Here is a 22,642-nt window from a genome sequence, read left to right as displayed (position 1 = left end):
GTATACAGTATATACAATATGACATCGTATGAACAGCACTGAAATAGAGAATGGTGAGTAAATAAATAATAAATAAATAATAAGTGGAAACCAGTAAACAGGTGACTGATTAGAGGCAGAGTTACTGGGTTATTGCACAGGAATTGTTCCTGACACTGAGTCAGAAATCAGCTGTTCATCAGAGTGATGGCTTGTCGGAAGAAACTGCTTCCCACGTCTGTTGTTTTTGGCGTACAGTGCTCTGTAGCGCCTACCAGAGGGGAGAAGTTGGAACAGGTTGTGTCCGGGGTGAGATGGATCTGCAGTGATGTTTCCTGCCCGTTTCCTGGCTCTGGAAATGTATAAGTCCTGAATGGAGGGCAGGTTGGCACCGATTATTTTTTCTGCAGTCCTGACTGTCCGTTTTTAGTCTGCTCCTGTCCTTTTTGGTGGCAGATCCAAACCAGACCGTGATGGAGGCGCAGAGAACAGACTGGATGATGGCTGTGTAGACCTGGATCAGCAGGTCCTTAGGCAGGTTGAGCTTCCTGAACTGACGCAGGAAGTACATCCTCTGCTGAGCCTTCTTGATGATGGTGTCAGTGTTGGGCTCCCACTTCAGGTCCTGGGATATAGTGGAACCCAGAAACCTGAAGGATTCCACAGCAGACACAGGGCTGTTGAGTATGGTGATGGGGGGGCAGAGTGGGGGGGCTCCTCCTGAAGTCCACGGTCATCTCCACAGTTTTGAACGTGTTAAGCTCCAGGTTATTCTGACCGCACCAGAAAACCAGCTGATCAACCTCCCGTCTGTAGGCCGACTTGTCATCGTCCCGGATGAGGACGATGAACGTTGTATCGTCAGCGAACTTCAGGAGTTTGACAGATGGGTCTCCTGAGGTGCAGTCGTTGGTGTAGAGGGAGAAGAGCAGTGGGTAGAGCACACACCCTTGGGGGGCGCCAGTGCTGATAGTCCGGGTGCTGGATGTGATGTTTCCTAGCTTTACCTGCTGACTCCTGTCAGTCAGGAAGTCTGTGATCCACTGACAGGTGGAGGCTGGCACAGTGAGCTGGGTGAGTTTGGTGCTGAGGATGTCCGGGATGATGGTGTTGAATGCTGAAGTCCATTAACAGGATCCTTGCATATGTCCCTGGAGCGTCGAGGTGTTGCAGGATGTGATGCAGACCCAAGTTGACAGCATCATCCACTGACCTGTTAGCCCTGTAGGCAAACTGCAGGGGGTCCAGCAGGGGGCCTGTAATGTCCTTTAGGTGGGCCAACACAAGTCTTTCAAAGGACTTCATGACTACAGATGTCAGGGCGACGGGCCTGTAGTCATTTAGTCCAGAGATGGAGGGTTTTTTGGGACCAGGATAACTGTGAAGCGTTTGAAGCAGGAGGGAACTTCACACAGCTCCAGTGATTTGTTGAAGATCTGAGTGAAGATGGGGGCCAGCTGGTCCGCACAGATTTTCAGGCATGATGGAGAGACACCGTGAGGTCCAGGAGCCTTCCTGATCTTCTGCCTTTGGAAGAGGTGGCCCATGTCCTCTTCACAGATCTTGAGTGCAGGTGAGAGGTCAGAGGGGGAAGGTGACTGAAGATGGCGTTGGAGTGGGGGAGAGGTGTGACTCTGGGCTACAGTAGAAACCATTCAGCGCGTCTGCCAGTCGTTGAGTACCAGCAGTGTTGGGAGATGGTCTCTTGTAATTTGTGAGTGTCCGCAGGCCTCTCCACACTGACGCAGGATCGTTGGCTGCAAAGCTGTTATTTAGCTTTTCAGCGTAGCACCTCTTTGCAGCTTTGACCTCTTTAGTCATTGTGTTCCTGGCCTGGTTGTACAAGACTCTGTCCCCACTTCTGAAGGCCTCTTCCTTGGTCTGACAAAGCTGCTTGAGTTTCGCTGTGAACCAGGGTTTTTGGTTGTTGTTTGTGCGGAAGGTTTTAGTCGGCACACACATGTCCTCACAAAAACTGATGTAAGATGTCACAGTGTCAGTTAGTTCATCCAGGTCAGTGGCTGCAGCCTCAAAAACACTCCAGTCAGTGCAGTCAAAGCAGGCCTGTAACTCCAGCTTTGACTCGTTGGTCCATCTTTTCACAGTCTTTACAACAGGTTAGCAGATTTCAGTTCAGTTTTTGCCTGTGTGTTGGCATAAGATGAACCAGACAGTGATCAGAGAGTCCCAAGGCTGCACGGGGAACAGAGCAATAGGCGTCCTTTAATGTTGTGTAGCAGTGGTCCAGTGTGTTAGTGTCCCTGTGTAATATGCTGTCTGTACTTTGGAAGTTCATGGCTGAGGTTTGCTTTGTTGAAGTCCCTGATGAACAATGAGCAGGGAGTCTGGATGTTTTTTCTCCACATTAGTTATGTGGTCAGCCAGGTGTAGTAACGCCTCACTAACACAGGCCTGAGGTGGAATGTAAACGGCGACCAGGACAAACGAGAAAAACTCCCATGGTGAACAAAACTGTTTACGGTTTATAAATAATGTCTCTAGGTGAGGCCTGCATGATATCTTCAACACTGTGACATCTGTGCACCAACCTTTGTTTATACAGAAACAGAGTCCGCCTCCCCGTGTTTTTCCTGTGAGCTCCCTTTCACGATCCGCGCAGATGAGATTAAATAGATGAAGTGCGCTGTCCGGGATGCGCTCGGTTAGCCAGGATTCAGTGAAACAGAGGGCGGCAGATCTGCAGAAGTCTGAGTTAATTCTATTGAGGAGCAGCAGTTTGTCCATTTTGTTGGCTAGAGAGCGGACATTCGCAAGGTGGATTGAAGGGAGCGCAGTGCGAAATCCCCGCTGTCTCAGCTTTACCAGCGCGCCTGCACGTTTTCCCCTGCGCCGTTTCCAAAGGATCCGAAACAGAGCTGCTGCTCCTCCAACTAGTAACTCCGGGAAAGTTCCAGGGTCAATAAAGAGCGGTGGAATAGTATGAGCAGTTGAAAGTCCAATGTTTAAGAGCTCTTCTCTGGTAAAAGTTACCAGAGAGGGACGGCAGAAAACAGCGTTAATTAACAAAAACACAAAGAGCACTACGGAGCGTAATCTCGAGGCGGCTGTCTGCAGCGCCATCTTGGAAAGGAACCTTGTACAGTAAGTCTAAGCAAACTGTACATATACTTTTCATCACCAAATACCTATGGAATATCCATACAATATGTATTCTAGCATTCTTTACACTGGAATAGACACACATGCACTACTTGGAATAAGAAGAAGAAGAAGAAGTTTTATTTATATAGTGCCTTTCCAGAGCTCAAGGTCGCTTTACATGCTACATTTACACACTAACACACAACTTACAATCACATAGGATACATATAGTCACATTTAAATGAAATACATTCTAGTCTTTTCGACCACTCAAAGCGCTTTTTACACTACATCTGCATTCAAGTTCAAGTTCAAGTTATTTGCCAAAACGATGCAAGTCGCCTGGGATTCATTTTAGTGATTTGGCTCATTCAGGACAGTACAAGACAATATTGGACAAAAATAACAACACATCATCATACATAACATATAGCATAAAAACAAAACAATACTAATGAGTAAATATAACAGATAATCAAAAATCACACAAAGTGCTAATACATTTAGTGACACTGAGGAGGACGTAGTTGTATAGGCAGAGCAGATAAGGATTGTTGGTGTGAACTGAGGGACCTCACAGCCTGCGGGGTAAGTGCTACTTGAAAAACGGGTGGTTCTAGATCTGATGCTTCTTAGCCTTCTGCCTGATGGTAGAAGGATAAAAAGAGAATTAGCAGGGTGCAAAGAATCTTTAAGTATTTTCAGTCCAGTTTTAAGTAAACAGGTGTTGTAGATGATCACAGATCACCATTCACTCACATTTATACCCTGAGCCTAAGTGCTCAAACAGAAACTAACATTCACACATATTCATACACTGGCGGAACAGCCACCAATTCGGGGCAATTCGGGGTAATTCGGGGTTCAGTATCTTGCCCAAGGACAATTGCAGCCTGGAGGAGCTGGGGATTGAACCGCCGACCTTCCGATTAACGGGCAACCTGCTCCTGAGCCACAGTCGCCACATTTGACAGGCTTATTTTCTTTCCGCCGTATGTCTGTATTTTGTATCCACCTGGGGAATTTGTACCAGAGTCAAAATCCTCACAGATAAACAGACATGTTGATTCTGCTCCTAAAAATAAAATCCAAGTTGTAATTAGCTGGAATCATATTTTAATGCTTCGACTTAGAATTTTCTTATTCTAACGTACCTGTCAGTCAGTGCAGTAGTGTTATTTCCTTAACACAGGATGAAAGCCCATTTCAAGATTGCCATGCTCTACAGTTTATGTCTTTGTGTCCTGCTGAGGCTGTCCTATTGTGGCCAGCTCTCCATCTACCTTTTCCTGGACTCATCGTCATGCTGAAATAGCTCACTAGTCACATCCTATTCTTTTTCTTCTCAGCAAGACCTCTGTTACTTCTGCTCTGCTCCGCCTCTGCTGGGTCTCCTTTGATGCTGAGGACAGCAGAGACAGATATGAAAGCAGATGAAACTGGGGCCCTAATGCCCCCCACCCCCAAACTTTGACCACTTCGTAATTGGGAATTCAGGGAAGAAAGAATAGGCGACAAAAGACATTTCTTGTTACCTAAAACATTTCTGTAGATAATGATATCTACTACATGCCCTTCATCTCATATTCCAGTTACTTCCTAAACATGGGGCATTTTTTGGTTTTCTTTTCCACACTTTCTGTGTGTTTTCATTTGATTTCAAGCTGATGTTAAATTAAGTGAAGATTGTTAATTTGTCTGTAGAACATAGAAAAGATATCAATTCAGGTATGATGTAGGTATGATGCAAATTAGCAACAATAGGCATAAACGAGAAACCAGGGCTTGCAAAAGATTCCTAGCTACGTATGGAATATGCAACAGGCATTGGGGGAATTCATGTGCTATCTTGGCTTGCAGTCTGAAAGGAAGAGGTGTGATGTGAATTTGCAACAATTGGTGTCAAGGGGTTAGTAACGGCTGATCAAGGGGGCTGAAGAAGTGATTAAAAATACAGAAAAACAATTTAAAAAATCTAAATTGAATTTATTATAGATATTTTCAGAGCCCCAAGTGAGCTTTTGTTGGGGGTGGGGGTGCGCGTTGCAGAATATATATGAACACTCTGGAGGGATTTGTTCCACAGAGGGAAGTCTTAGGTTAGAACATACAGTTACAGGAAAAAGTATGTGAACCCTTTGGAATTACCTGGATTTCTGCATAAATTGGTCATAATGTGATCTGATCTTCATCTTCATTATAGTCACAAAAATATAAACACAGTCTGCTTAAACTAACACCACACGAACAATTATACATTTTTATGTTTTTATTGAACACACAGTGAAACATTCACATTGCAGGGTGGAAAATACTTAATTGATAGTACATGATGTCATCTCACAGTCTGGGGTATAAGAAGACAACGTCTAGGTAAATACTGTAATTGTGAGAAAATATTATTTGTGAAAGATTCAGCTTCATGTTGATTCATGTTTTGTTTGGCTAAAATAAGAATTAGAGCAAGACCTAAGTGAAACAGTAGAAGGACTTGTTACTGGACTCAAGATTCTGAAAGGACTCAAGCGGTAACGCAGTGAATAGTACTTTAAGGGCCTGATTTACTAATATCCCGAATAAAGAGTACTAAATTGCGTGCCTGTTATGAGTGATTTCTTAAGAATTATTGCGTAGATGACAACGGGAGCAAACACAATGGAGGTGGCAGTATTTAAATGAGGGTTTTGCGTGTTTTAATGGTTTCTGCCATGGAGAGTCAGGAGGGAAAGCAGCCACTGCGTAAAAACCTTGGTTTGTTTTATTCGCTCCGCGATCTCCTGTCCCTGACCCTGTACGCCCCAACACCCCATTCCCTCTCCAAGTCCTCCATATACAGTGGGTTGTGTCGCTATTACGACAGGGGTGCTGTGAATAGTTGGTGATCGTTCCCTCTGGCTGGATTAATTTTACACGTGATCCATGCACTGCAGCTGGTAGCACCATGCAACTTTCTAAATTCTTCCCTCTCACGGAGAAAAGAAGTCAGGTCGAAACGAAGCTTGCTTCATTGGCATGAACAGTTTTGCCAAAGCTAAAGGAAAATACAAAAAAAACCCAATTCAATTCATATAGCTAATTGAATAAATAAAATTTAAAAAATGTATTTCTATACATTGGATATAGAATAATATTATCTAATATTGTTAATTTCTCTACATCTTCTTTCATTACGCCTGTGTCTTCTTCTGGCAACAATAACAGCAGCCATCTCTGCGCAACACTTAGCGGTTTGCAATTTTCTTTCTAATGTATTAAATACAGATGCTGTTGCACTCGCATGAAATTGTGTTTAGGCCTGTTAGGTCACAGTGTGTGTAGTAAATACATGTATTTGCATGTTACCCTCCCACTACTTTGCACAATAAAATTTAAATGCCCCAAATTGCATATTCATTAAGGCAAAAGTACTAAATGAACAACAGGTGCTTATCTTGCATCATTCTGCGTGCACACCGTTAGTAGATCAGCTTAGGTACTAATTTGCTGGTGATATCAAGTTTGCACACATTTTTACTCACGCAAACCTTCAGTAAATCAGGCCCTATGAGCTTACAGGCAGTCTGGTTGGATGGTTGTCACAAAGCTTTAACAGACCTCCGTTGATGTTACCTACTTTGGAGGCAACTTTTTCTCATGTGTAAGATTCGTTTCTCGCATACTAAGTAATATCAAACCTTATTTGAAAATGTGGAACCAGACAGGTCAATAGTTTACAGCACAAGATCTATTCATGACTGTCTCTCTAACCCAATTCAGGCCTCCACAGTGGTCTGTACTGACAGCATAAGACAAGATTGAGACAAACCAGAGCAGGAAGATCAGGTTCAGAGTACGAACGCAACACTCCGACCGATTGTAACTTAATCCATCGAGCTCCACAATGATGTGGTATCCCGGCTGATAGAGACACAGTGCCCAACATCATGTCAGCCTGAAGATGAGGCTGTACGTCAGTTCTCAGTACGACTGAGTATGAAATTAAAAGCCCAGTGAGTGATTCAAATATAAACCAAAGGTCAATATTAAAGCAAGACTTGTAGAAGAAGAATTGTGTATTATGACATTTCCTAGTGCTGTTATGGTCTTCACTCAGCAGCCACTTAACAGTCAGCTCCTCCAAACTGTGAATCATGTAGCTGCAGCCTCAACATAATAAATCATGAAGTCAATTATGATTGCCACTAAAAAAGACTGAGAAAGAGAATAATAAAAACAAGGGAGAGAGAGAGAATCAAAGGATTTTCAAAAAAGCCTCTTGTATAGGCTACTTGAAAGCGGCATTGGGGGGAAAAAACACATGATTTGATTAAGAACATGTATACAAAAAGTGAATGTGCCATAAAGATTGGAAACAAACAAACAGCGTTCTTCTCCCAGGGCCGGGGAGTGAGGCAGGGATGCAATCTCAGTACAATTCTCTTCAATCTATATATCATTGAATTAGCAAACCAATTAGAGAGTTCCAGAGCACCTGGCCTCACCCTGAACGACACAGAGATCAGAGGTCTGCTGTATGCAGATGACTTAGTGTTGCTCTCACCTACTAAAGAAGGTTTGCAGCAGCACCTTAACCTCCTGCAGAGATTCTGTCAGACCTGGGCCCTGACAGTAAACACAGCAAAGACTAAGATAATGATCTTTCAGAAACAATACAGAAATCGGGTTACACACAATTTCTATTTAGACACAACTAAATTACAACATGGCTGTGAGATGAAGAGATGAAGAAGATCTGAGGGACAAAGCAAGGAGAGCTAAACATAAAATACATATTCCAATTGGAATCTGGCTGAAAATTTTCCAATTTGTAGCTACTAGAACCAATAATTCTATATGGCAGCGAAATTTCAAAACTAAATAATGAATATGATAAATGGGACAAAACAATCATAGAATCTTTCCATACTGAGTTCTGTAAGAGCATCCTGCAGGTGCAGAGAAACGGACTCTTTCTTGCACATGTGGGCATGCAAGAAAGAGGGAGCATGCATATGGACAGATTTTATTATCTCTGGATTATGCATTTGGTCTCTTGGAACAGTCATTGATAGTGACCTGAAATTTGATGAAAATTCAGACGGTACTTCCTTAGGAATTAAAATGTTTTTAATGTAGATACGAAAATTATCATGCGTCCTTTATTGGATCTATTTTTACCTTTTGCTTGGTATGGTAACCTGAAGATGAGGGACAAAAAACACTTGGCTGGCAAGGCTATAGGTGCCCCACAGGTCGATTTTATCCTGCACAAACCCCCTTCACTTTCCGTTTGAAACTCTTTATTATTTTATTAAGTATTTATTATATAGTATTATTATTATTAAGTATAGAGTCTCTGCTACCCGTGAAAACCTAAGATTATGATCCCTCCATAACAACATAGTTTTATTCCCTTTTTATACAAGACACTACACAATGCAAATTCAGCGCACTTCAAACCCATTCATGTGAGACAACTGCCACAGGTTAGTCAGGGTAAAAAGATACCAACACTGGCTGTTGGTAAGAAACAGTCTATGCAGTGTGGAGTCAACAAACCATTTTGAGCTGTACAAATTGTTTACTGCCATCACAGAATGAGGAAACATTTGCTGTTTGTAGACATTTAGAATGGACAGCCATGCATTGCCCCCAGCATCTGTAAGGCATAGATACAAACTGGCAGCAGCGACCAAAGACCATTCCATTGGTTCACAGGTTACTTATATACACAGGTCACGACCTTAGCGTGGGCATGATTGCTGAGTAGTTCAACAACGGATTGATTTTCTTGTGGCCCTCGAACAGGCAAGAGTAACCAGAATTTTCATTTTCATAAAATCAAACCTCATTTTTGATGCTATTTATTTATCAGTTTATAATAACAATGACTTCTTTATATACAGTCGCAGGAAAAATATGTGAATCATTTTAAAATTATCTTGTTTTCTGCATAAATTGCTCACAAGTGTGATCTGTTCTTCATCTAAGTCACAACAATAGACAAATACAGTCTGCTTAAACTAATACCACACAAACAATTATATGTTTTTATGTTTTTATTGAACACACTGTGTAAACATTCAGTGCATACACTGTGACAGCGACAAACTCCTGTTACTACGTCCTCAGTGCAGTACCCACGGGTGTTGCCAAATCAAACAAGTCTAAATATGTTGCTGAAAAGTGGATGAGATGCAATTGGGGGAGAAGGATGGGGAAGCTGTGACTGCAGTGCTGACCAGAAGTGGCAACAGGTGTGTGAATGGGTGGGGCAGTTAGGTAATGAGGAGAGGAGGGAAAGTCCAAGGAGATCTGGTGGACGGCAAGAGGTTAGCGAAGTTAAAGAAAGAAAAATGGGCTGAGAGAAGAGATCAGATGGAGGCAGGAGGTCCTAAATTCCTCTCCTCGCATCCTAGTCCCTCCCAAGATGCGAGCAGAGGGGCCGCTGCACTGTATGAAAGGTACGGAGCCGGCAAGGTGGTCAGATTTGATACGCCTCTGAGCCGGAATGTGAGCTGGAACAGGTGTGAATCACTATGTGAAACACACATGCGGGGCATTGGCGGACAGTCTTATTCTATTCTTTCTTTATTGTGGGATCTCTTTGTGAAACAGCTATAGAGAGAGTAATGCAAAGCTGGGGTGGGTAGTAACTCACTCTCAAATGAGTAAAAAAAGTTGTTGTTTCACATTCCTTTTTAAAAATGTACTTTTACTCTTTACTCGAGTATTTTAACATAAGTAGCTACAGTTACAATTTATACCTTCATTACAACTAGTCTGTTATCTACTATGCATTTTGCTGCATTAACTGAAATGAGCTGTCATCCATAATCCATCATGTGTGGTTATGCAGGAGAGCTTTAACCGGTGCACTTATGCCTAATATGAAGTTTTGCAAACTCAATGTCTGAGAAACAACCAGCAGCAATTGAAGAACTGCCCTCTTTTGCCAACAATAGTGTGTAGCACAAAATAAGTCACAGCTCCACATGGAGCTTCGGGCTCAATGTTCAATGCCATGGCGCTCGTATCGGCGAGTGATGACAAACACTGGGGAATAACTTTTGCCTCAGAAGAGCGCCGGGCCACGAAGCAGGATGAGGTTTACAGGGAAAACGGCTTCTGCTTGTGGGTTTGGTGGGAGGGGCTTAGGGGATTGATACAAGCAGCATGTTTTTGTATGGTCAGTGATTGCTGACTGTTGCTTTAAACAGAAATAGGTAAATTAGAGATAATCAATATGTAAAGTACATTCCTAGAAATAACCATGTTGCACAGCGGATGAAACATTTATTCCAAACAGAGACTTGAAAACTAACTTGGACTTGAAAATGACTTGTGAAGCTCTCTGGCCTGCCACAACCTTAATTTCTAGCTCTCTACATAAAGGACACACTACTTCTTGTTTGGCAGTGAACACTGGCATTAGACAAAACTTGCGAGGTGCAGAATTGTCCAGTATAGATGACATTTCTCGGATACTGTCCGGCATCAAGTGCTCGGCAAGCTCATTCTCCTCTTTCCTCCTATCCTCTTCATTTTGTTCACCCACTCAACGTTCTTTCAGCTGCTCTGCTCTCTCCTCCGCATTCTCATTTAATCCCTCTCTCTATGTTCCTTCCTCTCTTATTTGATATCTTACATTCCCTTCTATTTCTCCTTGTATCATGTCATATGAGCCCTGACTCTGTGGTGATGCCCATCATGTCTGATACCAGTGACCATCATTACAGCCAGTAACAGTAAATCCTCAGGGGGAGCTGCCCAGCTCGTTGCTAAGAAGCCCCTCCACAGGTCAGTGTGTGGTGTGTGTTATCACAGAAGGTGGAGAACATGAAATGGCTTCCTCCCCATCTGCTGTCCTTTTCACCTGGCTATTAAACAGTCACCAAGTATTTATTTTGACCACCTCAGGGAAGATGTAAAATGTATTCAATATATTTTGTATGTTTGCCCCATACAGAAATTTGGGATGAATTTCATTAGCATGTTTTCTTGCTCTGGGCTTCAGAATGGGTTCAAATAACGTTCAAATATAACTAGGATAATAATAAAACATAATATCACTGTTACTGAAGGCTGTTCTCTCAGAGGCTCTAACCCACCGTCCCTGCATGATATCCCTCTGCACGAGCTAAAGACAAGCCTGCATAGATACAGAAGACTATTGTTCATCACAGCGAGATGTATCAACATTAGAACTTTGGTGGTAATTTTAATTTCTCTTTCTGGTCCTGAGGCTTATAACAACAAAAGTAGTACACAGCTGCTAAGGTATTATTAGTACGCAAGAGGTACCGAGCACTGCACCATACCAAGTGCACATAAACAACCACACTGATTAGCTGAGTTTCCACTTGTTTGCTTGATTATTGCGGATTTAATGGTGAAACCTTACATACCCGACACATGTTTTAAGACATAACAATGGTCTGCTTTGAAAAAAATATTTTGTGTCTCATTTGTTTTTTCCACAAAGAAGTTTAATGACCTTGCTACAAGTTCTTAAAATTACCCTACTCCATGTTGAAAAATCTATGAATATGCAAATTAAGCTTTAACTCCTTAATACAGATGTCTCCTAGTTTACTGAAATGGCCAGTGTATGTGTACTGGAGCCCTTGTGTCCACATTATATTTGTGCAATCTGTATACCGGACCACGATTGGCTGCCAGACCAGTTGAGACCAGGTGTTAAACTGAGAGGTAAGGTGAGCACAGAGAAGCAGGCAGGTGAGTGTGAAAACAGCCCTCTAGTGTCAAACTGCACAGCTCAAACAAGTAAAAACATTGAGTTTCCTCATTAAATAAAGTATATCTTCTTCTATTGGTTATTGGCAAACACATCTCAAATGTTGCTGCAAAATATTGTGCACCACTGGCATGAAACATGTCATCTCTTTCTTGCATGTTATCATCTTTCTGTGATTGAGGGCATGTTTTGCCTCATCATCTTGGGAATTATAGAAATAAGAAAATAAATAAGAAAATTGTTTTTAGTCACAAAAACATATTTTCATATTTTCTCCACTTCTCTCAAGTGACATTTACATCTACTTCACTGCTTTAAAAACAAACATACTACTCCCCAGAAGACTGAAGATAACCCAGAGACCTCAGTGCTGATTCCACTGATAACTGAAGTACAACCATTAAACAGTTCCACTGCTACTGAGGATGTTACAGGTATTTATTATCCCACAAGCAGCAGAGACCTCAAACACTCACCCTCTGTATTCCACTGACCCTTCAGGGATATTTTTCACGTCCCCTCTTCTCCCCTTACGTTTCCACTGTCAATACGTGCCAGAATAAAAACTATTCAACATCACCCAACCTGTCCATCTAAACAGCCTTCTCCCCTCAGTTCCAGCAAGGTGTCCCTCAGTAAACAGCAGATTGCTCTTAATGAGCCACTGCTAGGATCCGTTGAAGCACTGTGTGATTTGCTTCATCTTAAGTGCTTAGTCATTCCAATCTGTCATTAACTGAAGCAATAATATTGCTATTGCTATTTTGAATTAATTTCACCTGTACAGCAGTAGCACATGGGCCAGCTGACAGATTATCAGTTGATAATCATTAATGTCGGCTCAGTGGCGGTTTATATTTCTACTGACTAAGTCTACTTGTTGAATACTGACTTGTAATTGTAGTGACACAGCAGGAGCGGAGTCTCTGGCTGGATTCACACACCTAGAATCTTCACCTACTCAAAGCAGTAACCCGAATGAAGGATCTCTCATCCTTCATAATAGTTTTATTTGTTTGCAGAGATGTGCCTGAGGACCACAAAAGTGAATGTTATTAGAATGGATTATTAGTATCATGGCCAGATAGGCTCTTAAAATGGTGTCCAGGGAGTCTTAAAGCTTCATCAGTAGGTTCCACTGAGATGAAACATTGTTTAATTTCACTGTTTTAGTCTGTAACATGTGCCACAGTGTAATCATGTTTATTTTGATGATGTCTTTCATTCCTGTTAAAGTAAGAGAAAGTGCGAAATATAAAGTGTGTATTAAATCATGTGACTTTAAAATCCCAGCAGAAATCTTCTCACAGGTATTTAGAAGATTATCTAATCAAACAGCAGTTACAGGGGCTGTGAACCCATTTTCACATATTTTAGATAACTAAATTATTCTTGATGGGAACCCTTAAAGGGGTTTGTCCTGATCACAGAAGCTCATAAGGGTCTTTCAAAGCATCGTAGTCTCGTATCTGGTGGCTCCCTACACAAGAAGATTACGAGCATTTGAATACAAGCAAAAGTTTTTCCAGATCAAACTGAAGGACGTTGGTGTGGTCAAGAAACATTTGTGGTAACATGTTACACCTTGTAGATTTACATACCATACCATTTACTCAACATATTTATATATTTGCATCATTTTCCCAACTCAAAATCACACAAGTTGCGTAATTCTTTTCCAACATAGGCTTCATTCACCAAACACTGTCGCCTACCGTAAGGGTGGCTTCTTTGTTTCTGTCTTCTTTATACATGGTCTTGAATTAGTCATGGGACCTAGAAATACACAAAATTATAAACCATTATAAATTTTAGGTCATGATTAAAATCAGAAATTCACTTGTTAAATACTGTTGCAAAAACACATTAAACAGCATCAATTTTGGACCCAGGGTGAACACATTTAGAAAGTACTATATGGTAAACACATCTCCATTGAGCGACTAAAATCTAAAGCAGCACAATATGATCCTACAGATCCTAAAACTTCAATGAAGCAATACATCAGGGAAGAAATAGAAAAGCAAAAAAGTAAGGCAATCATAAACATTGTAAGCCATAAAATCAGTGATGATCATGGACCAGAACATGTTTTACTGCCAACCTGCTCCTTCAGATTTGTCAAGCTCCCGGAATAAGATCGTTATCTGATTAGGACAGAAAAACGGGAGACGTATTTTCACCCTTTTTAAATTCAATCTCATGTCTCCGAGGGCAACAAAGAAAAAGCATTGCATGACATTATTGAATTTCATTATGAGTTACATCCGTGATCTGCGGGAGGAGGGGGGGTCGTGACGTGTGCCGCCGGTCGGGGTCGGGCTGGGAGGACATAAAAGGTGGACGGAGTCCTCATTTCATCCGAACCACACAGCGTCACACACCCAGACCCACTTCTGCTGCTGACTCAGTGAGGAACAGAGACTCTCAACTCAAAGGTAACTTTCTGCTTTGTGCATTTTTTAGTCTCTTCAAAAGTTAGACTAAAAATGTATTAACTAACTACTCACTCTTTCTTAGCACGTTTCTATCGATATGTTCTGTTCTTTCTTTCTTTCTTAGATGCAGAGGTGCTTTGGGATTTTTTGCGTGTCGCTCATCTTTTGCGCAACTCTCTCCGAGTCCATCGGCTTGGTCATTGCGGTAAGCTGCTTAAGTTCAATAGGCCTATTCAGCGCAACTTTATTGTTATTTTGTCTAAAAAAAAAATGCGATTGTGTGCCAAATCCGTCAGAGATACAGTACGGAGGCAGACCATGTAGAATTAGGTACAATATAAAATACTTCAGCCTATTATTAAATTATATGACCACATGCAATTTACTATGTATAACAAACCTGGAAAGAGAGGCAATGCCACTTGGTAAGCTATTTAAAATGCTGTTGCAGGGTTACACATTAAAATGTGTAGTACGGTAATATAAGAATGGATGCCTGGAAGTGTTTTCCACAAAAGTCAAAAAGTGTATGCATACAGCGTTAGGCAAAGCCAGGCCCTGGCACAGGTCAGTTCGTCACATATTTAGCCAGACAAATTGAATTTATTGATGAGAGAAGTGAAGAAGCTCTGCTGGGACTGGTGGGTGCTTTCCTTATGATAAATGACATGGTCTGTTCTGTTTACCATGACAACAGAGCTTTCTGAGTAGTGATTTTTTAAGGGCAAAGATATCAGAAATCACAAACACCTAAGATAATAAAACAGCTTAAATTTGAATATCTATCAGGGAGTGGTAATATGGGAGTTGAGTTGATAATTGAATAGACGATCTCAGATAAAGTTGGCTGTTGGGTTTTACACCTGTGTATATGTGTGTTTTTCAAAATGATGGGGATTCCACTACATAAAGAAGTAGGAAAGAGGAAGAGGAGTTCATTTATTTATTTTCTAATTCATTCATAGGCTTCAAATGTACACTACTGTATCAGCATATTTTATATTCCAAAACACCTAAAGACATGTCAGAAACACTGAGCAGTAAACCTGTGTGATCTGATCATTGTGTGTCACTGGACCCTGCAGGCAAAGGAGAAGCGTGGCTGGACTCTGAACAGCGCTGGCTACCTGTTAGGTCCCCGTAAGTACTGACTGTGCACACACACACAAACACACACACACACACAGCCCACTGTTACACTGCATCAGTAATCAGCTGTTATTTAAAACTTTACTTCAACACATGTTCCCACGAGGTTACCTGTGCTGCCAACATGTCCAAATCATTTCTTTATCAGATCCTGTGAAAACACATTACACATTTTGGCTATTAAATTCTAACACACCTTTGTTAAGCTATTAACTTGGACAGATATGGGAGTCGTATCAATCATCTCATCTAACTCTTCGCAAGACAGTTAATAAGCCTGCTTCCCAAAATGTTAAACTTTGTTTTGATATAAAAAAATGGATCAATACAACCAAGTGTGGGAGTACATATCAACTGTTTATTGTTAAATAATTACTATATGTACACCTAGAAATCATTTTTAAAGCTTGTACACAGTTATAGAGCTGTGACTAATCTCTGAAATGCTTCCTGGGTCTTTACGTATCCCAGTGCTGGCCTGTATTGCCTAAAAATGTTGTCTATGTAGCATAGCTTACAAAAGAGACAGCCGAACTCATCTTCTGTGAATCTGATCTGTTTCTTTGTCCCTGTCTCCACTGTGTCAGCTAATTTAGTATAATTTAAAAGATTGCCTCATTACCTGTAGAGAACACATTAAGTGAACACTGGGTATCCAGATGTGTGTGTCTGTGTGTGTGTGTGTGTGTGTGTCTGTGTGTTCTTACCCATTAGTGGGTTCCAAATCAATCCAGAAAAGGAACCCTGGAAATGCTGTCCCTGTGTGTGTGTGTGTGTGTGTGTGTGTGTGTGTGTGTGTGTGTGTGAGAAGCCCAGGTAAAGGTTGCTCCTGCCTCATCCTGTGTTTCAGGTCGTATTGATCACCTAATTCAGATAAAGGATTCTCCCAGTGCCAGAGGCAGAGACGAGCTGGTCACTCAATGTAAGATAGAAACATACGGCCGCTGCAGGGCCTTGGTGTCAGGCCAGGAATTGCTTTGTCCAAACATCCCGCCTCTTAGCTGCTTCTGTCACTCATCAGGGGAGGACGTCTGTCATCCTACTGCTGTCTGCGCTTACGCATCCAAACACCTCATTTGTCTATTTGTTTACGTAATGTCGACAGAATGGGAGGAGGAGGAAAACACCCCCCTACTCTATCTTGTGAGCGTTAATGCATTGTTCTAAAATGGCCGCCCCATTCAGAGCTAGTACTACAGGTTAAATAGCCTAAAGTGGTGATGATGATTAGTTACCATATATGAACAAACAGTTAGCTGAATCTATTATATTAATGTTGATAATGGATTTTATTTAGATTTGGAAATTCCAACATCTCTCGCTTACGTTAACAGCATATACTATATGACATTACAAACAAAACTACTATACTATTTCAAACAACTCCCCATACCTCACATATGTGTTTCTGTTTAACCCAGAGTAGGATCAGAAGAGCAATATCAGTTTGTCTGTCCAGTACAGAGGTGCTGTATGTCCAGGATAGCCTAGCTTAACTGCATTAATAGTTAAAAAGATGCCTTTCATCGTTATGTTTTATATTGTACAGTATTGTATCATGTTAGCTCGATGTTAGCATATGCATACACTCTGTTTGCAGTGAATGTGTGTGCAAGGCAGCCTGTATAGCACATTTCAAACACAATTCAAAGTGCTTTACACTGGCATGGAAAAGCATTAGGATGACATTCAAAACAATAAGTTAATAATGTTTTAAACCAGTCATCTAGGGAGTTAAGACAGCCCAATGCAATGCTTTCAAAAATGAAAGTCTTCACTGCACAGAAACAGACCTGGAATGCAAAATGGGAAGCATTTTGTCCATGCAACAATTCCACAGTTAATACTGGAATGAATTCTTCATTTGGTTGTTGCATATTTAGTGCTGCTGTCATTTTTTTTGCAGTTTCAGAATGTGAGAAAACTGAACCTGAACCTTGGGTTACCCTTTCAGTTGTGGTTTGCATTCCTTATGCAGAGCTAGTTAGATATAAGGGCAGTGACACATTTTTGATGTGTTGGCTTTGCACTCCAACCCATTGGATTTGAAATGAAAGAATGACTGACTCTCATCTATAAGTTGTGGGTTCCATCCACATCAGATGAGCAGTGCAGTTATTGTATCCCTTTTTACACATAACCCCCCTATTTTAGGGGGACAGAAAGTAAGTGGTCAAGTTAACATAAACTTCAAGAGGTCATCATATTCAGTGTTTAGTGTTAAATCCTTTCCGTCAATGACTGTCTGATCTATGACCCAGACATCAGCAGTAACTTGGTATCTTCTCTGCTGACAGCCATCTTCTCTTTTTGCTTTGGTTTTGTGTGAAACACGTGATCAAAGTCAGCTCATGAAGCCTGTAGTCACCGTTTCTTTTTGAATCCAATGTCCAGTAGAGCCAACATAATGAAAATATAATACTCTTCTAACTGTTTCTGACTCCACTGCGTCTCTAACTCCCACTGTGGGAAAAACATCTAATAAGCATTATGTAGAAAATGTCCCTCTGTGGAGGGATTCAGTATTCTCTAAACTGATCATTTATTTATCACATTAACAATTCACTAAGAGTAATTTGCTTATTAACATAGCAATAAAGCTTACAAGGAATGTTGTTTAACTGGGCACTTTTGATTTTGATAATAAAAATGCATTGCATTTAACATTGCAGTATATATAATATTAAATGTGAAGACAAAACCACCAAGAGCTCATAGAGATAAGAGGAGCTTTTTATACTTGAAAGGCAAAACCATTAAAATACATAATTTTCCCCCACTCCAATGTCATGTATTTTAATCGGATGTTTAAGCATATAGTTCAACACACACGCAAAAAGTGCAAGGGCTACCAGCTCAAGCACTACTTTAGCTAATGAGGAAGCCCCTAAGATGAGTCAAACAATTCCACCACTTAGCCTAACGTTCCTCCTCTTCACCCAGAGAGCTGTGTACGGTGTGTGAACTTAAAGACAAAGACACATACCTGAAGAAGAACGGTGAGTTAGGAAAGAAAAATATGACAAATAATAAAGCTTTTTAATTTTTATTCTCATAGTACGGATTAAGCAAGGACGTGTTTTGCAGCTTTCATCATTGTTTGGATTAGTGCTCATAGAGGGGTTGCCGGGATGTTACACTCTCCTAACTCTGAACAAAACCCAAATTACACTTAGATGTATTGATTGCTAGCGTAGTTTATATGACAGTGTTGGAGGTTCTTTCTAGAACATTGTTCCCTTGTTACAGAGATAGGCTAGTTTCCACCTGCTTGCAGTGTTGTGCTAAGTTAGGCTAAACATTTGGAACTGACTCATCGACCGCGTGGGAGTTCCACAAGGTCGCACAGAAAAGCTCAGGGAAGTGGGAAGTTCAGAGACTTTTCTGTACTCAAACACTAGACATCTACACAGACAACGAACCCTTTGCGTACCCATGTCTTTGAGAGCCAACCTGCACCGCACTGGTATTGCCAAATTTGAGACATGATTGAGGCCATCTTTTTTGCATAATTTTTTAGTTCACCAGGCTAATGCCAAAGCATTGCCCTCAATCACAGCCAGATTAAGTGCATATCCATTTATATGTAAGATAAAAAAGTACACACATGACATGCACCAAACAACTGATTAAGTCAGAGAGAGAAAAGGGACATTTCTGATTAAGTTCTATTTGAAAATAACCTCCACAGCAAAAAAGGTGACTGTGGCCAGGTAGCAGAACGCTACTGGACACACATAGATGACAGCATTTTTTTTTAAAATGACACAAAATAATCAACTTCAGCCTGTATGTTCTGGATGTGTCCTTTAAAAACCACCATTGGTGATGGACATGTTTGCTTTGTTCTGGTCTGTTACACAGCAGAGCTGTCATGAACCACTAAAACTGATTTGAACACATGGGGTTATATAGGATGAGGACTTTGAACTCCGTCAGTAACATCTCCCTATGATCTGTAGGCCCATTGAAACTTTGTGCCACTTTTAAAGTGTGTAGCCTGCATAGGAATATACTGAGAAGTAATGATGCACCCACCACCATGGCTAAGCAAATCGCTTTGATTGTCCATTATTTTACTTTCATTTTTTTCATCATTATTATTCTAATGCATTCCCTTGTGTGTTTAAACTACAGTTGATCCTATTTTAAATGTGTGCTTTTTCATACCTTCTTCTGTTGGTCAAATCTCTGTTTTACTGCAATTCCGTGAGCCAAGCCCTGCAGGTGGTCCGTAAAAGTTTGGAAATTGAACCAAACAATAACAAAGCAAATACCATGCCAACAATGTCCTTAGCTCTTCTTACAAGAATTAGGTGGAGGTGTGCCACGTGTTCACTGTGTATGCATGTGTGTCCAATGTGTGATGCTTCTGAAACAGTGGGATATTTAGCAAATATGTGTGTATTTTGGAGATTATGTTAATTTAGCACAACTGTTAATTCAAGTAATTTACTATTGCAAATAATAATAATAAAAACAGTTCATTCACAGCTGATATATGGGAAACCCTGAGCAGCTGAAATGATTTTCTTGAAAATTAGACATAGCGGTAATAATTTTATAACTGCAGTTTATATTTCATGGTGAATTTGCTGAATTTCAAAGGAACTGAGTTTAGGGCTGCAGTGCACTCAAATGCTCGGCTGACCCATCTGCTGTTTGTATGACTGTACGACTGTGATCACTCCTCATTGTCCAGATGGAATAGATGGACACAGGACACTCGGAGATAAGCCGGGTCTGGCTGGCAAGAGGGACATGGGCCAGGAGGAGGACTTCAGAACAGGTCTGTCTGTCTCTCACACACAGAAACAGGACAACCTTCCTCTGTCTATTGTTAGAAGATACACCTGACTGATGATTTTGATGAATGTTCTGTTGTGCACCTGTAAAAACTGCTCCCTCCCTGCAGCTCATTGTTGATGTTTTTTAACTTTACTGGCCTCAAATGAGTATCAAAATATGGACCATCGTGTGATGTTACTGAGCACTTTAACAAAATCAAGTATTTCCGTGTTCCATAGAACCCGTGCTTATGACAGTCCATTGACAGCCATAGATACCAGATTTTGTTCAGGATGTTTCCACAAATATAACAAAAATGCTTCTGAAATAAATGAACTACCTGAGCTTTAAAGCACCATCATGTAATATTTGGTGTAGTTTGGCGCCTCTGCTGTTTCAGTGTTCTTCACCGCTGTTGTAAATAAGGACAGCTGTACATGTGCATTTGTTTTGATTACCTTACTTATGATCAAAAACTAGCAAGTTGCTAACTTTGCTAACACAGCCAAACATCAACCAAGTGTGACAACACAAGACAGCAACATTACTGACTAGTCCAACAGAAAGAAGGCCAGCTCTGCCTGCCTTGCAGCCATTCAGCTCTTTTAGTTCACGCCAACGAGTAAAAGCCAGTCTGATATTTACTCTTGTACGGTCTCTCGCTCGGTCACTCTCTCTCTTTCTCTTCCTCACTTCCTCCAACAACACCTTCTTCTGGCTCTTCGCAGCCTCTGCCATGATATCCACACTGAGGATTCTGAGCTAGCTTCTTGTACATACTTTTTGCTTCTTCCTCTTCTTCTAGCCTGGAGTGGCAATGACAAGTCATGTAGCATCCCAATGATTTTGAAGCTCTTATTTTAACATAAAATTACTACATTAAGTTCTTTTAACATGATGAACAGCAGGGCTATTGCTACATGCTGACACTCCCCTCTCAGCCTCTCTCCCAGCTGCAACACATGATCATGATTCTTTAAAAACATTGATTCAACACAGAAGAACTCATGTTGAAGTTCTGAAATGGGTCTGAAAACGAAAACTAGACAGTTGGCTGAAATTTTAAAATGTGTATATTTACATTAAGTCAATAAAGCAACCACCTACATCCCTCTGATGTTAGTGGTTAGTTAGTTCACTGGACCTTCCCAGAACGCTGATTTGCTTTTTGACAAAACAAGCATCGGTTCAGTTTTCTCTGTAATTCACATCTTTAAAATTAATTCTTCCAAGACATCTTGGCTTCTGGAGATATTCATTTCCCTACGTGTTACCAGAGCTCCAGTCAAACTTTACACCATACTACCAACTTCACATAACACGCGTCACTTTGTTGCTTTACCTTCACAGGTGCCCTGAGAATAGCAGATGGAGACATCATCCACACTGTCATTGACTTCTTGTCATACCTCAAACTCAAAGGTATGCGTATCATGTCTGTTCTAACTAACTTGACCAACAAAGACATCAAGCAAACAAGCTATATTGCTAATGTGTGACTGTTTTATTCACTTTATAACAGCCCATTAATACAGGACTCCTTCTAGTGGAGTAAAAAATGTACTGTTGTACTCAAGATGCCACTAGGGGAAGGGTCAATGGGTCATTTAAAGTGTTTATCCCCTTTGCATGAATGAGCTCAGAAAATGACATGCTGATCTGCTTGTTAGACTGTAAGATATATTGTGTACAAGTGGAAAATGTGTCCTCATGGTGGGCACTGGAGGAGAAGTCAGGAGGTCACTAAAATGGCCATGAATCTTCATTTGGATGTAATGAAAATCCTTCAGTAAATACCATTGAAATCTAGTCAGTACTTATATCTTACAGATATATCTATCTATAGAGATATCTTATATATAAAAATGTGTACTGGATAAACAGACTGACTGAGCTGTCCATAGGCCCTGGTGGACTTTGAAGTGTATAATAGCTTTGACGTCGGTTGAACTGACAAATTTCTTGTCTAGTAATTGTCTCTGAGCCCGAAGACATCCAGCTTTGTGTATGTGTTTACAGAGATGGGAGCCTTGGACAGCCTTCCTTCCTCTGTGACATCAGACGAACTGGCCAATCCCTAATGATTCTGCCTCTCTGCATGTTATCTCCATCTACCCAAGTCTATGTTTCTGCTGTCTGGGCTCCCACTGCCCTAAATGTCACCTTACTGTAGCTCTTCACACTCTGATGCTGGATTTGTCCTGGTACTAAAAGAGCTGATTCTGTAACTCTTTATGACAGATTGATTGTCCCCCAAAAGAAATATCAGATCTTTCTTCTCCTGTGTAAATCTAATGTTATATCCACTGAAGGTCAGTGAGTGTCTACTGACTAGGTGGATCTAGGTAACAGAGACGTCTATTCAGAATCAAACACTGTATTTTCACCTTAATATACCATCATCTCATTTAATAAAATGGAGTGAAATAAACAAACAAATGGCACTGGA

General features: G+C 41.0%; 1 protein-coding gene across 2 annotated transcripts; it reads left to right on the top strand.

Annotated features, from left to right (window-relative positions):
- The first annotated feature begins 14,142 nt into the window (after positions 1 to 14,142).
- On the top strand, positions 14,143 to 22,642 carry gal (galanin/GMAP prepropeptide). 2 transcript variants are annotated; one of them, XM_038706110.1, is made up of 7 exons: positions 14,143 to 14,256; positions 14,381 to 14,461; positions 15,342 to 15,396; positions 16,256 to 16,327; positions 20,108 to 20,194; positions 21,544 to 21,615; positions 22,213 to 22,642. In XM_038706110.1, the coding sequence occupies exons 2-7, from the start codon at positions 14,381 to 14,383 to the stop codon at positions 22,272 to 22,274; spliced, it is 429 nt and encodes a 142-aa protein (XP_038562038.1). In that variant the 5' UTR covers positions 14,143 to 14,256; the 3' UTR covers positions 22,275 to 22,642. The 2 variants fall into 2 exon arrangements, with proteins under 2 accessions (XP_038562038.1, XP_038562039.1); XM_038706111.1 differs by lacking the exon at positions 16,256 to 16,327.

Source organism: Micropterus salmoides, unplaced genomic scaffold, assembly GCF_014851395.1.
Source record: "Micropterus salmoides isolate LMB-PRFRI ecotype aquatic unplaced genomic scaffold, ASM1485139v1 Ms_hic_scaffold_8, whole genome shotgun sequence".
Classification (NCBI taxonomy): domain Eukaryota; kingdom Metazoa; phylum Chordata; class Actinopteri; order Centrarchiformes; family Centrarchidae; genus Micropterus; species Micropterus salmoides.
The sequence above is the reverse complement of the archived record's forward strand: the minus strand, read 5'-3'. Positions and strand labels throughout refer to the sequence as shown.

Coding starts and splice junctions, on each gene's coding strand:
- gal (XM_038706110.1), top strand. CDS start 14,381: ATGCAGAGGTGCTTTGGGATTTTTTGCGTGTCGCTCATCTTTTGCGCA. Junction 14,462..15,341: donor CCATCGGCTTGGTCATTGCG/GTAAGCTGCTTA, acceptor TGGACCCTGCAG/GCAAAGGAGAAGCGTGGCTG. Junction 20,195..21,543: donor GGAGGAGGACTTCAGAACAG/GTCTGTCTGTCT, acceptor TTACCTTCACAG/GTGCCCTGAGAATAGCAGAT.